At 48.3% G+C, this 17832-nt stretch overlaps 1 protein-coding gene across 1 annotated transcript; it reads left to right on the forward strand.

The window, feature by feature from the left end:
• The first annotated feature begins 219 nt into the window (after positions 1-219).
• Positions 220-16292, forward strand: KCTD11 (potassium channel tetramerization domain containing 11). The gene is made up of 3 exons (XM_081168104.1): positions 220-300; positions 7396-8502; positions 15250-16292. Exon 2 carries the CDS (start codon positions 7418-7420, stop codon positions 8411-8413), a length of 996 nt encoding a protein of 331 aa, XP_081024230.1. The 5' UTR covers positions 220-300; positions 7396-7417; the 3' UTR covers positions 8414-8502; positions 15250-16292.
• Positions 16293-17832: the final 1540 nt, after the last annotated feature.

A 17832-nucleotide genomic window follows, 5' to 3' on the forward strand; every position in this document is an offset into this window, starting at 1 on the left:
CCTGGGTCCCTTCCTCGCTCCCGGATCCCCCATACCTGTTCTGGGGAGACCCCTTGAGATGCGACTCGCGGGGCGGGGGCGGAGAAACCGCCCGCCCCGGACGCCTGGGTCCCTTCCCTCCCTCCCTCCCTCCTTCCCGGGCGTCCGTCGGGGCGGAGACCGGCGCCTGCCCGCCCCCCCGGCCGGTCCCTCCCTTATAAAGCGCGGCCGGCGCCGAGATAAGCTCAGCTGCGCGCAGCGCTGCGCTCCACTTCCTGCGCCGGCACCGGGAGCCGCCCAGAGACCTCGCCTCTGCTCCAGGTACAGCGACCCCTCCGGCAGGATCGGGCCCCCCCTGTCCTGTTTTCCTCTTGGGTGGTCCTTCCCCCCCCTTAGGACACCCCCCTCCAAAGGATCCCGCCCCCCAGGCGCTCCCAGGCCCTTTTGGGTTGGATAGGTGGGGGCCTTTTCCTGGGCTGAAATATTTCTAGTCCACCAGCCATCCCTGAAGTCTTTTCCTGGTACAGCCAGCCTCTTTCTGGAAGATCAGGTTTTTTAATTCTGTTTTAACAACTTATGGTGCTTTGATCTCATCTGTGCATTCCCTTCGGGTTGTTGTCGTCGTCGTTTTAGATACAATTTATTCATTTTATATAACCAAAACAAAACCACACACATTCAGAAATCCACATCATATATCTTAATTGGCTTCGCTCCACTCTCCCTCCTGGTTCCATTATTTTATACTTATTCACGTCCTTATAATCTTATATCTTAACCCAATTTCAAAACCTTGTTCATGTCTTTACAAGCGACCTTTAGAAGTTCAACTCATGTAAAACCTATACACAAAGCTTACAGAGTATGCCATGAAAAAATCCCTTTTTGAAAAGGTTGTTTTTGACCGTAAGTTTGGGGGGGGGGGTCTCTCCTGACTTGGGGATTTATTTTTTTAAAAAAAGAAGGTTCACAAGTTTGTAATAATAATAATAATTTATTATTTGTACCCCGCCCATCTGGCTGGGTTTCCCCAGCCACTCTGGGCGGCTTCCACAGAGACCAAAAATACACTAAGATGCCACACATTAAAAACTTCCCTGAACAGGGCTGCCTTCAGATGTCTTCTGAATGTCAGGTAGTTGTTTATTGCTTTGACATCTGGTGGGAGGGTGTTCCACAGGGAAGGCGCCACTACCGAGAAGGCCCTCTGCCTGGTTCCCTGTAGCTTTGCTTCTCACAGGGAGGGAACCGCCAGAAGGCCCTCGGCGCTGGACCTCAGTGTTCAGGCAGAACGATGGGGGTGGAGACGCTCCTTCAGGTCTACTGGGTAGAGTTAGGAAGGGGAACCTCATCGGTCATCTAGTCCAACCCCCTTTCAATGCCAAACATGGGGTTCAAACCCACAACCCCGATATTAAACTGATCAGACCTTCTTCCTCAGCTGAGTGCAGCGTTTGCCAACATGGCGCCCCTCCCCAGATGTTTTGGACTACAACGCCCAATACCCTGACTCAGCTTGGCTCAATTGTTGTGGAACTGCCCCATGAAAGTTACCCCCTGAGCTCCTTGTCAAAACTCCCAATTTTATTGCAGGTTTCCTGTTCGGACCCCAACCTAGTTGTATTGTATTGGAACCCATATTTCGCTCCGCCTCCGGTCCAAATAAAAAAACATATTCCAAGCAGAGGGACTGAAAATAGGATTCCTCCAGCCTTACAGAGCTTCAACATTTAAATTGGTCGGTTGCCTAGATGAGTTGTCTTCAAAACTTTGAAATCTTTGAGAAGGGAAGGTCAATTTATTTTTGGGGAAAGGTGATTAGTCAACCTTAAGGGCTCTCTGGGAAGGAAGTCACACAAAGAACCCCCCTCTTGTTATTTTACGGTATTTATACCTGCTACGTAATCGATGAAAATCTCTACATGAAATCTCGTAATACGTGCACAAGAAAATGCTGGTAAAATCAAAACTTTACAAACAAGGAGATGTAAAATTTATTCAAAAAAGGAAAAGCCAAAATTGACAGTGTTAAAATGATACAAAGAGTGTATATATACATATCTATCTATCTATCTATCTATCTATCTATCTATCTATCTATCTATTGTTTGATGTATTACAGTATTTTAATATTTTGTTGGAAGCCGCCCAGAGTGGCGGGGGAAGCCCAGCCAGATGGGTGGGGTATAAATATATTATTATTATCTATAAAATAGAATTGTAGGGTCTTCTAGTTCAACCCTGAGCTAAAGAATCTGACAGATGGCTATCCAACCTCTGTTTAAAAACTTCCAGTGAAGATTAAAAACCCTCCAGTGCGTAGCTCCTGCCCTATTGAATGCCCTATGGTCATCTTTTCCTTACACACTTGCTTCAGTTTCCCCCCTTTCCCTTTGTCGAAATTAAATAAAATTGCAAGTTCTCTGGGGCTGAGCTTCCACTTCTGCCTGGACTCTGAGATTGCCTGTGCAACCTCACATATTTGCAACCTTGAGGTCTAGAAACATTTTCCCCCTCTGAAAAAAGAGAGAAGATAACAGCAGCAAAACAACCAAGCAAGCTTTCCCAGAAGCCTGATTCTGAGGCCCGGACGTTGTCGGTGTTTGTGTGAGGAATGCGAAAAGTTCCCTGTGAATTTTCAGCGACATAATGTATTTATGTTTTTCAATGTTTGCTGCTTGGAGGCCTGAGCCGCAAAAAGTAATTACCTGTCTTGAGATGAAACATGCATGTGTCATAGTGAGGCGTCAAAAAGGACGGGGAAAATAAATGCATTCAGCTCTTAATCACTGCCTTGACCTCAGCTTCTTCTGGTCTATTTGTAGAAAAGAATCTGCGGGGCAGGGCTGGGAACTCAAGATGTTGTTGGACTCCAATTCCCATCAGCCCCAGACAGGCGGGAGCCAGGGATTATGGGAGTTGTAGTCCAATAACATTGGGAGGGCCCCAGACAGGCTCCCACCCCCACCTTTAACAACATTTTTAATGTGTCAGAATAGTTGCTTACTCATACGCCAAGGTTCAGAAGGCGGCAAGCAAAACTACTGACTGGATAGAAAGTTTGCAGCGTTTGAGAGTTTAGAGAAAAGGTCATAGGCAGCGGGATGGAAGTTGATAAAACGAATGATGGGGAGCAAGAGAATAGAGGAAAGCTTTTCCCCCTCCCTCATAACAATAGAATATGTGGACACCTGAGGAACGTGAATGTCGGCAAAGCCTGGACAGATACAACAAAGTCCTTCTTCACACGGCGCATGGTTTAAACTGTGGAACTCCCTGCCACAGCAGGCAGAGACCAAATTAAAGGTAAAAGGACCCCTGACCATTAGGTCCAGTTGTGTCCGACTCTGGGGTTGCGGCGCTCATCTCGTGGTACCTATTTATCTACTTGCACTTTGACATGCTTTTGAACTGCTAGGTTGGCAGGAGCAGGGACCGAGCAATGGGAGCTCACCCTGTCGCGGGGATTCGAACCGCTGACCTTCTGATTGTCAAGTCCTAGGCTCTGTGGTTTAACCCACAGCACCACCCGCGTCCCACCAAATTAGATGGCTTTAAAAGAGGATTGGAGAAATTCACGAAGGAGGAGAGGGTGATGGATGGCTGTTCTGTGCCTCCATGAATATAGAGGCAGCAATGTTTCTGGATCCCAGTTGTTGGAAACCGCAGGAGGGGAGAGTCAAGGGCCATTGGGAGTTGTAGCTCAGGGGCGCCTGGAGGGCAGCGCCTTGGGGACGGCTGCCCGGTGGTGCGTTGATGTGCTCAGACAGACGGGAAAAGCAAAGGCAGCGAGGGAACAAGGCTCCAGGCCCTGGTGCAGAAATCCTGTACGCATTCATGCCATAGCTGTCAACTTACAGATTTGAAAATAAGGGACCAGCAGCCTCGAAAATAAGGGACCAGCAGCCTCGAAAATAAGGGATCAGCAGCCTCGAAAATAAGGGATCAGCAGCCAAAATAAGGGATTTTCAGGGCACAGGTGTGTTCAGCTTCTGAGCCCCTGCAAGCCAAAGGCAGAAAGCCCAGCCAGCAGCCAAACGAAGCCTCAAGCGGTGGTTCCCACAGCGCAGCAACCCGGCAAAGGGGATGCAGCAAGTAAAACCACCGTCCCCTCTCTGCTGGGAAGCGCTGAGCAAAGGCGAGTCCCCAGGCAACGCGGCCGATTTGATTGGCACAAGGCATGCAAGTTCCACCCCCCAGTCGTTCTCAGACTCCTTATTGGGTGAGCAACGCAGCCAAGCAACACAGTTGGAGCCTCCCTCCTCCCTGGCCGGCAGGGAGGGAGGGAGAGGAGCTGCTTCCTTTGAAACCCGGGAAATTTAAGGGACATCATCAGTAAGGGACGGCAGCGGGACACAGCGCTGGGATAAGGGACTTTCCCGCCAAATAAGGGACGGTTGACAGCTATGATTCATGCGCCCAAACCCTCCGCTATCTCTGCGTCTTTCTCCCTCTTCCTTCCTGCGAGATGGTGTGCGCACACCTGTTGACATGTTGTTTGGCGCTCTGTTCCAGCAACACCTGTAAGCGCCTCTCCTTGATATAAAATTGGTTCCTTCTCCTCCCTCCACCCTTTGACCCATTGTCAGCCTCCCCCAGAGAGGTGGTCTCAGGCACAAGACTGGGACCCACCCAATGCACCGGGGGTTGTTTTGGGTGCCACCAGACTCCCTGTTTTGTTGTTGTTGTTTAGTCTTCCACTGCCTCCCCCAGTTTGGTCAAACTCATGCTGGTAGCTTCGAGAACACTGTCCCACCATCTCGTCCTCTGCCGTCCCCTTCTCCTTGTGCCCTCCATCTTTCCCAACATCAGGGTCTTTTCCAGGGAGTCTTCTCTTCTCATGAGGTGGCCAAAGTATTGGAGTCTCAGCTTCAGGATCTGTCCTTCCAGTGAGCACACAGGGCTGATTTCCTTCAGAATGGAGAGGTTTGATCTTCTTGCAGTCCATGGGACTCTCAAGAGTCTCCTCCAGCACCATAATTCAAAAGCATCCATTTTTCGGCGATCAGCCTTCTTTATGGTCCAGCTCTCACTTCCATACATCACTACTGGGAAAACCAGAGCTTTTACTATACGGACCTTTGTTGGCAATGTGATGTCTCTGCTTTTCAAGATGCTGTCTAGGTCTTAAATAACTCAGAGAAGCTATGAGGTATGCCATGCAGGGCCACCTAAGATGGACAGGTCATAGTGGAGAGTTTTGACCAAACGCGATCCACCTGGAGCAGGAACCGGCAAGCCACTCCAGTATCCCTGCCATGGACAAGGACAACTCCCTGTTTACTAAACCCAAAGTCTCCTGCTGTCTCCACATCCTTCGGCGTTTGTGGACAAACAGTCTCTGCTCCTGTCGCCAGCCAGCCGTGGCTATTTATGGCTGCTTGACGTGATGGCTGTGCTCTGACTTCACAGTTGCAGGTAGAAGAATAGAGGTGGAAGGGACACCCAAAGGTCATCCATCCCAGCCCCCTTCAATGCAGGAATCTCAGCTAAAGCCTCCATGGCAGATGGACATCTGACCTCTGCGTCAAAACTTCCAAGGAAGGAGACTCCAACCCTCGCGAGGGTGTCTGTTCCACTGTCAAACGCCTCTTGCTGTCAGAAAGTTCTTCCCGCTTCTAGATTCCTGCAGGAGGCAAGAGTTGCCCTCATGTTCAAATCCTGATTGACGGTTTCCCTTCTGGGCGTGTGAACAGGACGGTGGACCACTGGCCTGATCCCAGCAGGATGTTGTTCCGCTCCGATGCGTACAACTCAATCCACAAATTCTTCATTCTTTCTTATTTTAAATTATTTTTATTCGGTTTTTCCAATTAATGTTTACATTCAAACTCACATACAGTCATACCTTGGGTTACAGACACTTCAGGTTGTGTTTTTTCGGGTTACGGACCCGCCGAAACCTGGAAGTACTGGAATGGATTACTTCCGGGTTTTGGCTGCTGCGCATGCGCAGAAGTGCTAAATCGCGCTTTGCGCATGCGCAGATGCGGGTTCCGAATGCTGCGGGTTGCGAACGTGCATTCCACATGGATCACATTGGCAACCCGCGCGTCCACTGTATAGATAAAAACAAATGCAAGATTCTTTCGAATCTATAGACTTCTGCTGCATATTTTACATCATCCAGTTAATTATCCATTACTGTACATCGAAAGTCTTTGTTATATTGCAAGTGTTATTTGAGTCCTGTTAAAGAGTTCAGTTGTTTACAGTGTTCTTCCAAGTATGATATAATTTCCCCCTACTCTTTATTAAAGTTTTGCCCTTCCTGATTTCTGATTTTTTTTTTTTGCGGCCTTTTTCGCCGTCTCTGAATAGTCCAGGCTTCCTCAACCTTGGCCCTCCAGATGTTTTTGGGACTACAACTCCCATGATCCCTAGCTAGCAGGACCAGTGGTCAGGGATGATGGGAATTGTAGTCTCCAAACATCTGGAAGGCCGAGGTTGAGGAAGCCTGGAATAGTCCATCAGTTTGGTCTGCCATTCCTCTCTGGTAGGGACCTGGGTGTCTTTCCATCTCTGGGCTGCAAGCGTTCTGGCAGCTGACATATTTACCTGGCAGGCGAGACACCTTGATCACAAATGCTTCTTTCACCAGGTGAAATCCCTCCTTCCCAACTTTCCTTACATACTTTATGACCACTGCTCTGTAGCAATTGTTGTTATACATTCACCGTATAGATGGGTTTATGAAGCATTTCTGTATCCTTCTGCTGTGCTGAAGAAGAATTTCATGAAACCGTGGTTATATCTGGAATCACTGTTCACCACGTCTGTTTGCGGACCACTTTGGCAGCGTTGGACATCATAAAACAAATCTTTGCGGCTTGTTTTCACCAGATACGATTCTGACCTATTGCTTCTTTCAGAGACTTGTACAGTGGTACCTCAGGTTACATACACTTCAGGTTACATATGCTTCAGGTTACAGACTCCGCTAACCCAGAAATAGTGCTTCAGGTTAAGAACTTTGCTGCAGGATGAGAACAGAAACCGTGCTCCGGCGGAGCGGCGGCAGCGGGAGGCCCCATGAGCTAAAGTGGTGCTTCAGATTAAGAACAGTTTTAGGTTAAGAACAGACCTCCGGAATGAATTAAGTACTTAACCCAAGGTACCACTGTATAGTCTACAAAGATTTTCAGAGACTTAAAAGACTTATATTTATTTGGTTCTACGTTTTCAAGAGACAGCATCCAGAGTACACATTTTGTGACTTTCAGAGATTTATAAGATTTCTGTTCATTTGGTTTTCCAGAGAGTATATAGTTCATATTCTTTAATGTTCTGAATAGATTATATAAAGAGATTATATTGACATCGTATTGTTGTACTCGGTCATCGTGTTGCCTTTGGATATTACTGATATTTACCTGGCAGGTGAGCCACCTTGATCACAAATGCTTCTTTCGCCAGGTGAAACACCTCCTTCGCAACGATGCCGGGCACCTGCGAGGCCCCGGGGCGGACGCCCGGCCTGGTGACCTTGAATGTCGGCGGCAAGCTCTACAGCACCACCCTCGACACCCTCACCCGCTTCCCTGACTCCATGCTGGGTGCCATGTTCCGCGGCCCCCAGCCGGCCCTCACCGACAGCTGCGGCAACTACTTCATCGACCGCGACGGCAAAGCCTTCCGCCACATCCTCAACTTCCTCCGTTTCGGCCGGCTGGACCTTCCTGAGGGCTACGCTGAGCTCTCCCTCCTGCGGGCCGAGGCGGACTTCTACCAGATCCGGCCGCTCCTGGAGGAGCTCCGGCGGGTGGAGGCGGAGCGCTGGCGGCAGAGGAGGAACGCGGTGCTGCACGCCGATGTGGACGTACGGAAACGCCTTGTGCACTTCAACGTCCGCCGAGGGCCGCAGAACTACGAGCTGAGCTCCAGCTGCCTGCACATCTTCACGGCCAACGTTTTCTGCACCGATAAACACTTCTTGGCTTTGCTGCGGAGGCGGCTGGGCCAATCAGGCAGTGGCGTGGAAGAGGGGCATTCTGGGAAGGGTGTGGGACAATTCTCTAGGAATACGGGCTCTGGCACGGTGAGGGATTCCGTCGTCGGCAACGGAGATTTCAGAGAGCAGAAGGGGCGGCTGGGCGGTTCGGGGACCGGCGGCGAGCTGGGGATTTGGCCGGGCGACTCCACGGACGAAGACGAATCGGACGAGGAGGCGTGGGACTACTCCCCTGTGGACACCAAGACATGCCACCACCTTTGCCTGGAGTGGGCGCCACGCCCAGCCGAACTTCCGGTAGCCGAGTACGCCAAGCAGAAGCTGCAGCCTCTGGCGGTTGGCGGGCGGGAGGTCCGTACGGGCCACGAGTTCCTGGAGGAGGTGCTGAAGGTGGCGCTGGCGCAAGGCTTCCGCGTGGATTCCGTCTTCCCCGACCCGGCGGATATCCTGAACGCCCGCTCTTTGCGGTTCGTCCGGCATTGAGCCTTATGTGACCAAATGCCGGGGGCGGGAAGGGGGAGAGCAGCAGCGCCGCGCGAAGATCAGCACCGTCTTAAAGGAAGATGGAGAGGGTAAGAAACTGGAGGGGACAAGTTCATATATATATATATATATATATATATATATATATATATACACACACACACACACACACACACACATTTTTATTCGGATGCGGGTGGCGCTGTGGGTTAAACAACAGAGCCTAGGACTTGCCAATCAGAAGGTCGGCGGTTCGAATCCCTGCGACAGGGTGAGCTCCCGTTGCTCAGTCCCAGCTCCTGTATACACCATTTATTCTTATTTTTTCCAAACAAACCTCAAAGTGGTTTATGAAATGCAAAATGAACTTTTTGCCATTCTCCCCAGTGAACCTGTCTGGATTCTTGAGATCCTTGGGGGATACCATTTTTTCAGTCCCACGACCCTCCCAGGGACATGGGACAGGGCCTTCTCGGTGGTGGCTGCCCCCAAACAACTTTGGAACTCCCTTCCGAGAGAAGAAAGACTTGCTCCCTCCTTGGCCACCTTGAGTCGCGGTCTCGGCGGTGTGTGTGTGTAAGGCAAAATATAAATAATAATAATTTTTTTAAAGAACTATCTGTGGTCCCTCTACAGCCCTTGGGTATACCGTATGTAATATTTCCTTCCCCTAAATCAGAGATGGCCTCTGCAAGGCAGGGTCCTCTCAAGTCTGGGGAAAATATTTCTGAATTTGGACGCTGAAATCCCGGTTCCTCAAACTGCGGTGGATGTTTCAGAACAGTTAGACGGGAGCGAGACGGAGGCAAATTTGAGGAAAAAAAGTAAGAGGCCGTGCAGCAAATCAGTAACTTTCGGCAGGACTTGGATCTAGGTTCAGAGTTCAAAATATCGGCAGTCAAAAGTCAGAGCAGGAAGCCAAGCGTTCTCCCTGCTGAACAATGTTTGCATAAGAATACAGTGGGCCTGATCCGTGCAGGAGGCACGTTCGCAACCCGCAGCGTCCGCAGCGCTGCGTCTGTGCATGCGTGGGTTGCAATTCTGTGCATGTGCAAAGCGCGGTTTAGCGCTTCTGCGCATGCACGACTGCCAAAACCCGGAAGTAACCCATTCCGGTGCTTCCGGGTTTCGGCAGTCTGCAACCTGAAAAAACGCGACCTGAAGCGTCTGCAACCCGAGGTATGACTGTAAATATATATTTTTTTTAAATTAAAAATTGTCCAGTAGCACCTTAAAGGTAAAGGGACCCCTGACCATTAGGTCCAGTCGTAGCCGACTCTGGGGTTACGGCACGCATCTCGCTTTATTGGCCGAGGGAGCCGGCGTACAGCTTCTGGGTCATGTGGCCAGCATGACTAAGCCGCTTCTGGCGAACCAGAGCAGCACACGGAAATGTCGTTTACCTTCCCGCCAGAGTGGTACCTATTTATCTACTTGCACTTTGACGTGCTTTCGGACTGCTAGGTGGGCAGGAGCAGGGACCGAGCAACGGGAGCTCACTCAGTCGTGGGGATTCGAACCGCTGACCTTCTGATTGGCAAGTCCTGTGGTTTAACCCACAGCACCACCCGTGTCTCACCTTAGAGACCAACTAAGTTTGTTCTTGGTACAGTGGTACCTCGGGTTACACACGCTTCAGGTTACATACGCTTCAGGTTACAGACTCCGCTACCCCAGAAATAGGACCTCGGGTTAAGAACTTTGCTTCAGGATGAGAACAGAAATTGTGCTCCAGCGGCGCGGCAGCAGCAGGAGGCCCCATTAGCTAAAGTGGTGCTTCAGGTTAAGAACAATTTCAGGTTAAGAACGGACCTCCGGAACGAATTAAGTACTTAGCCCGAGGTACCACTGTATAAGCTTTCGTGTGCATGCACACTTTTTCAGATAGTATAAGGATAGTAAGGGAACGAAAGGAATTATATTTATTCATTTATTTATTTATTTATTTTTATTTATTTATTTATTTATACCCTGCCCATTTGGCTGGGTTGGAATGCTCAAAGCGACCTCATATGGAGTCACACCAATTGAGTTCAGTGTTGTCGACACGGGCTGGCAGCAATTGCTGTCCAGGGTTTTACACGGGGGGGAGGTCTCTACCTGGAGATACCGCCGGGGGTTGAACCCGCAGCCTTCTACATCCCAAGCATGTGCCCTTTCACTGAGCTGCAGCCCTTGCTCTGAGCTGTGTTGAAGACCAGACCAATAATAATAATAATAATAATAATAATAAAATTTTATTTACTGTATTTTTCGCTCTATAAGATGCACCAGACCACAAGACGCACCTAGTTTTGGGAGGAGGAAAACAAGAAAAAAAATATTCTGAATCTCAGAAGCCAGAACAGCAAGAGGGATCGCTGTGCTGTTTCCGCTTACTTTTTAGGAGGTAAAAAGTGAGTCTTATAGAGCAAAAAATACTGTATATCCCGCCCTCCCCAGCTGAAGCCGGGTTCAGAGCGGCTAACAACAGTAAAAGTAACACAATTTACATAAAATCACAATCAATTAAATGAAATACATTCTAAAATCTACTGCAGTAATTTACCCTCTTTTATCGGTCAACGTTGCTTGACACTTCTGACACCACTTGGTTGCAACGCAGTGGTTCTTATGGGAATTCCAAGCAACCAGGCAGCAAAAACGGTCGGGATGTTTGCAGGCCAGCTTCTTTGAGGGAAGGGGAAATTGTCACTCAGGGGGAAAGTGGTTTCACACAGGCCCTAAAGGAAAGGCGGAGTTTTGTAGGGAAGGCCGGGGTGTGAGCAGAGTTCATAGATGAAGGGGAATAATAATAATAATAATAATAATAATAATAATAATAATAATAATAATAATAATAATATGTTTATATACTGCCCTCCCCAGCTGAAGCCGGGCTCAGAGCGGCTAACAACAGTAAAAGTAACACAATTTACATAAAATCACAATCATTCTAAAATACTTTCTAGAAATACATTCTAAAATCAATTCATTCTCAGGGGTGGTGGTTGGCTGCCAAGGGGTTCAATTGAAAGGTGCTGGCGCTCAGCCCCCGGGAAAGCCTTCCCTCCTGGTCCCAGCTTTTCCCTTAAGAGGGAAAGGAACTTTGCACGTGTGCAGTGGTACCCTTGTTGTTCCTGCTGCCCCGAAAGTGCTCAAGATAAATTTCTGGCTTGTCTCAGAGGCCGGATACCAGGGAGCGCTGACTCACCTGGGCGAGAGTGTTGCTAGGATCTGGGCGTCGCTTCCTCCGAAGTCGGCCAACCTGTCTTTACGAAAGGGAAGGAGAGGGCCGGTCACCTGGGCCCCTCCCAAGCCCAAGCAAGATGAGCTGGTTGCCTTTAGTGGGTTTAGCTGCAAGAATGGGCTGGGGAGTCTGGGAGACAGAGTAGGACTTCCACCTGAATTGTGGTTCCATTATTATTATTATTATTATTATTATTATTATTATTATTATTCCCCTCCATCTATGAACTCTGCTCACTCCGCAGCCAGGCCAGTGGCCCTTCTAGTCCAGCTTCCTTTTCTCAGAGTGGTCAACCAACGGGGGAACTCCCAGGCAGGATTTGAACCCAGGATCCCTCTCCCCCTCTTGCGATTCCCAGCGGCTAATATTCAGAAGCATTTCCTGACTCCCAAACGAAGCCCTTTCCTCGTGTGAATTTCTCTGATTGTCTTTGAAAGCTGACCATCGCCGCTTCCTGTGGCAGGGAGTTCCACAGGTCAATCATGTGCAGCCTGGAGGAAGACTTCCTTTTATCTGCTCTGCATCATCCAGCCTTCAGCCTCGCGTGATGTCCGCGAAATCTAGCGTTACGAGAGAGAGGGAGGAGAACTTCTCTCTTTCCCCGCGCCAGGCAAAATCTTACAAACTCCTGCCATGGTTGTTCAAACTTGCCTCTTCATAATAATAATAATAATAATAATAATAATAATAATAATAATAATAATAATAATATTTATACCCCGCCCACAGGGCCAGATTTAGGTTTGATGAGGGCCTAAGCTACTGGAGGTAATGGGGCCTTTTATATGTCCTGCTGTCCTTTGTCCTTTGTTTTTTGTGTTGAATATATGCCCTATGGTCATTTATGGACCTAATAGGTATCTCAAGCCATTTGCACTTGTTGCCCTGCAACCCGTCCATGCAGAATGTAGGCACCCTATATATAGAAAGGAGCAAACCAGGGATATTTGAGGGAGCATTTCTTACATCATAGGAGCCCACACAATACAAAACACTGTTGCTGTAGGCAGGTATTTTATTTGTTTTTTGTCTTATATTTGGGAAATGTACATCCAGTTTTTTCCCCTTTAAATTTTTTTGGGGCCCCCAAGAGAGTGAGGCCCTAAGCTATAGCTTGTTTGTTGTTGTTGTTTAGTCGTTTAGTTGTGTCCGACTCTTCGTGGCCCCATGCACCAGAGCACTTGGGAGAAAAGCAGTGACAAACCTAGACAGCATCTTAAAAAGCAGAGACATCACCTTGCCAACAAAGGTCCGTATAGTTCAGGGGTCTGCAACCTGCGGCTCCGGAGCCGCATGTGGCTCTTTTACACCTTTGCCGTGGCTCCGGGGCGGATACTAGCGAGGGGAGGAGGCGCATTGTGCGCCCCGACACTCCCCACTGTGGCGGGCGCTGTACTGGCATGTACGCTGGTCACTGTTTTGAAGGAGAGTGAAGAACACACACACACAAAATGTTAACTTGCTAATTTAACGTTTATTTCTATGAGGAGGAGTAATTCTGAGGGTTCAAACAAAGAAATAATAAAAAAGTGACAAAAAAGTTATTTTTATAATGACGAGTTTTGCGGCTCCCAGTTGTTTTTTCTTCGGAAACGGGTCCAAGTGGCTCTTTTTGTCTTAAAGGTTGCAGACCCCTGGTATAGTTAAAGCTCTGTTTTTCCAGTAGTGATGTATGGAAGTGAGAGCTGGACCATAAAGAAGGCTGATTGGCAAAGAATGGATGCTTTTGAATTATGGTGCTGGAGGAGACTCTTGAGAGTCCCATGGACTGCAAGAAGATCCAACCTCTCCATTCTTAAGGAAATCAGCCCTGAGTGCTCACTGGAAGGACAGATCCTGAAGCTGAGGCTCCAAGACTTTGGCCACCTCCTGAGAAGAGAAGACTCCCTGGAAAAGACCCTGATGTTGGGGAAGATGGAGGGCAGAAGGAGAAGGGGACGACGGAGGACGAGATGGTGGGACAGTGTTGTGGAAGCTACCAGCATGAGTTTGACCAAACTGCGGGAGGCAGTGGAAGACAGGAGTGCCTGGCGTGCTCTGGTCCAGGGGTCACGAAGAGGCGGACACGACTAAACGACTCAACAACAACAAGAAACAGGGAAACTGCCTTTCTTCATCGGAGAGTTGCTCCCTCCCCTTGACTGTTTGGGTTGGACCTTTTCCAATTCTTAACAATCTCCGTTTTGAGGCGAGGCAACCAGAACTGTGCATGTCTTGTTCCAAACAGGGGGAGAGATGGGTTGAGGTGTGTCAAGGCGAACACTGAACCATTCTGGCTCTCCTATCGGCGTCTTGAGAACTCGGGGTGGTTGCAGAGTGGTACCTCGGGGAGGCCAGATGGCTGGTGGGGAGGTTGATCTTTGTCTTTCTGGGCTGACAAGCAGGCTATTGTATTATGGGTTGGCTGCTCCCAGAATGCCAGCCTTTGTTATGGGTCTGTGCTGTGGGGAGCTCAGTTCAATGGGGCTCACAGTCTCTCTCCCTTCTGCTCTGGTCGAGATTTATTTCATTTTGCAACAGCCACGACAACAGATGGAAATTGAAAGGTGAAAAGCGTTCCAGCTATAAAATAGGCACGCGGAATGAGTATCGTGGCGCGTGGGTTTGAATAACTAAGCGAAGAATACCCGTGTTGTCCAATTATCTAATTCAGTTATATGAAAAGTGTCAGCCCCAGACAGACTACAAATCCTATCATTCCTAGCCAGAGATGATGGGAGTTGTAGTCCCAGAACATCTGGAGACCTGAGAGACAGGCTCCAGTCCTTGCTGAAATCTCAAATTATCCCTATTTTTTCCTGTTATGATAGCCATATTCCAGAGGGAGTGTTACCAAGTCTCTGGGGCAAGATTTGGGACTGTTTCCTGTTGAGTTGAAATTCCTATTTGTGCTGCCCAGGTCGCACATAAAACCATTATATATATTTTTGACAACATATCTACATCTGTGTCATCAAAAAATAGTCAGTAATGTTAATTTTGGGCAGCAAACAATCTTTTTCTTTAGTACAGTGGTACCTCAGGTTAAGTACTTAATTCGTTCCGGAGGTCTGTTCTTAATCTGAAACTGTTCTTAACCTGAAGCACCACTTTAGCTAATGGGGCCTCCTGCTGCCACTGGAGCACGATTTCTGTTCTCATCCTGAAGCAAAGTTCTTAACCTGAAGCACTATTTCTGGGTTAGCGGAGTCTGTAACCTGAAGCGTATGTAACCTGAAGCGTATGTAACCCGAGGTACCACTGTAATATTGATCATATCTGTCAAAATTAAAGTGATGATATGTGCCAAGTTTATCGCAACCCCTCCAGCAGCAACGGAAGAAAACATTTTAGACTTTTGCAAAGGAGAGCAATGCCATCTGTGTGGTAATTTCAAGGAGTTTTTCCTAAGGCAACTGGAAATGGATTTTAAGGGTCGTTGTTCCATCCAGCTGTTTTTGGACTACAACTCCCATCATCGCTAGCTAACAGGACCAGTGGTCAGGGATGATAGGAATTGTAGTCCCAAAACAGCTGGAAGGCCAAGTGTGGCCATCACTGGTCTAGATCAGCTCTACAGCTCTATGATTCCCAAAGTTTAACAGTCTCTTTTTTATTCTTCTTCTAGGTTTTTATTAAAGTTTCCTGTGCCTTCGGCTTCCAGTTCCCACAGCTGAGCTGAATTTCTGGGGTTCTCCGTCCTGCCTCACCTCACCCAAATCTTCCACCTTAGAACCACAGCAACCAAAAGCCCTACAAAGGGGAGAATGGGCTGCAGACGGATGGATGGGTTTTGAAACACACAAGTGCATTTTTTGGGAGAGAATCATCGCCATGCAAACAGACATTTGTTAACGCTTTTCACTGAGGGCACTTTGACGTTAGGGTGAAACAGGCTGCCTCCTGGCTTTAGCAATTGGTGTGCCTTTTGGAAAACCCAAAAAGCATTTTTTTTTAACACTCACAAAATGGAACCTTTGAGGGTTTCTCAGGAGGTGGGTCTGGAGTCTTAATGATGAAACCGGTTTCAATCTGGTTTGGTTTTGCAAGGAGCACTGTGGCTTTTTGGATTTAGACCTGTTATCTTGTTTCTGACTGCCTTGTAGATATTTTTTTTTTTTTAGGCACATAAACACTTCTCAGGTGGTGGGAATGTTGGCCACCGCCTAGGCGAGCCTTCGCCAAACTGGCGACCTCCGGACTACAACTCCCATCATCCTCAGCGTCGTGCTGGCATGGCATGATGGGAGTTGTAGTCCCATCGGCAGGCCGCCATGTTGGCAAAGACTGGTCTAGCAGACTTCCTGGTTGCTAAGTGGGTAAAAACTTCACATTTTCCTCACATCATTCCCTCGACACGAGAACATCTAGATAGTTGCTTTTCGAAGCTGTGTTTCGGTGGTGGTGGTGGAGACGCACACGCCCTCCTTCGGAAACGGCAGGGGTCTGTTGGAAGAAAAATATTGCATTTGCCACGGTGGTTCTCAGGGCACCATTATTCTTAGTGCCCTTTGTGTGGTCTGTATTCTCCTCGGTTAGAGAGCCAAACATCTGTTTCGGGATAAGAGTCACTACCATCCTCCTTCCGCCGCTGACGGTGAGCAGGTGTGTCGGCCTCGGAGGTTGACCGCGGTGTCGCAGTACAATAAAGCTTACTTTTTAATAAAAATATACAGACTTTGGTGAGGATATTGGGGGGTGGGAATGGAGGGAATTGGGAATTCCCAGAAAATGCACACCTTTGTGGATGTGCGGAGAAGCAAACATAAAAATAAATTCCTGCCATATTAGGCCATGTATCTCATCACCCTTGCAGTAGCTTTAGAGCAAAACAACAACAAACCTATGGTTACGTGAAACATAATAAACACACAAGATGTAACAGGCTGTACTTTTGAATAAGTAAGGTATACTATTCATAGTATCCAATTGTAGATTTCAACGGAAGTCTCACAAAGTTCAACGAAAAAAGCAGAAGACCCAGTGGATCAGTTCATTCTCTAGTCTTTTGGTTTGTGAACATTTTTCGGAAGCCGAACGTACTCCATTTTGAGTGTTACGCTTCCGATTTGAGTGCCACACTTCCGTTCTGAGTGTTACACCAAGGTCTGCCTGTTTTTGCTATTTATTTTGCATTTTTGTGGCTTTTTTTTGTTTTTGCGACTGTGTGGAACCCAGTTCAGCTACTGATGGATTGATTTTGTGACTGCAGGACATTGTTTATTGCTTTCGTGTTATGGATCAATGGTCTCGTTGGAGAGTAAAATTCATGTTTAATTGCTGTTTTTTAAGGGGTTGTTTTTAAAAGTCTGGAATGGATCGTTCCGTTTCGCGTTACTTTCTATGGGAAAGCGCGCCTTGGTTTTGGAGTGCTTTGGTTTTGGAACGGACTTCCGAAACGGATTAAGTTGGCTGAGACCCTCCCTGCCCGCGGACTGTCTTGCCAGAGTGGTGCATGCTCTGGTTATCTCCCGCTTGGACTACTACAATGCGCTCTATGTGGGGCTACCTTTGAAGGTGACCCGGAAACTACAACTAATCCAGAATGCGGCAGCCAGATTGGTGACTGGGAGCGGCCGCTGGGACCACATAACACCAGTCCTGAGAGATCTGCATTGGCTCCCAGTACGTTTCAGAGCACAATTCAAAGTGTTGGTGCTGACCTTGAAAGCGCTAAACGGCCTCGGCCCAGGAGACCTGAAGGAGTGTCTCCACCCCCATCGTCCAGCCCGGACACTGAGGTCCAGCACCGAGGGCCTTTTGGTGGTTCCCTCATTGCGAGAAGTGAGGTTACAGGGAACCAGGCAGAGGGCCTTCTCGGTGGTGGCGCCCGCCCAGTGGAACGCCCTCCCTTCAGATGTCAAGGAAATAAGCAACTATTTTATTTTTAAAAGACATCTGAAGGCAGCCCTGTTTAGGGAAGTTTTTAATATTTAATGCTGTATTGTTTTAACACTCGATTGAAAGCCGCCCAGAGTGGCTGGGGAAACTCAGCCAGATGGGCGGGGTATAAATAATAAATTATTTTTATTTGAGAACCAAGGTACCGCTGCACTGGGCTAGATCATGTCCAGCAAAAGGCTCTCCTCCTGGCCGGCTTTTTCAATTGCTGTGTCCTTTAGGAGCTGCTTGCAGCTCTGTGAACTGACCGGTAGAGGGAGAAAAATCTCTCTCTCTCTCTCTTGGCAGGTCAAAGCACAAAAGAGGCATT

This window comes from Podarcis bocagei (genome assembly GCF_964188305.1).
Source record: "Podarcis bocagei genome assembly, chromosome: 13".
In the NCBI taxonomy this organism is placed as follows: domain Eukaryota; kingdom Metazoa; phylum Chordata; class Lepidosauria; order Squamata; family Lacertidae; genus Podarcis; species Podarcis bocagei.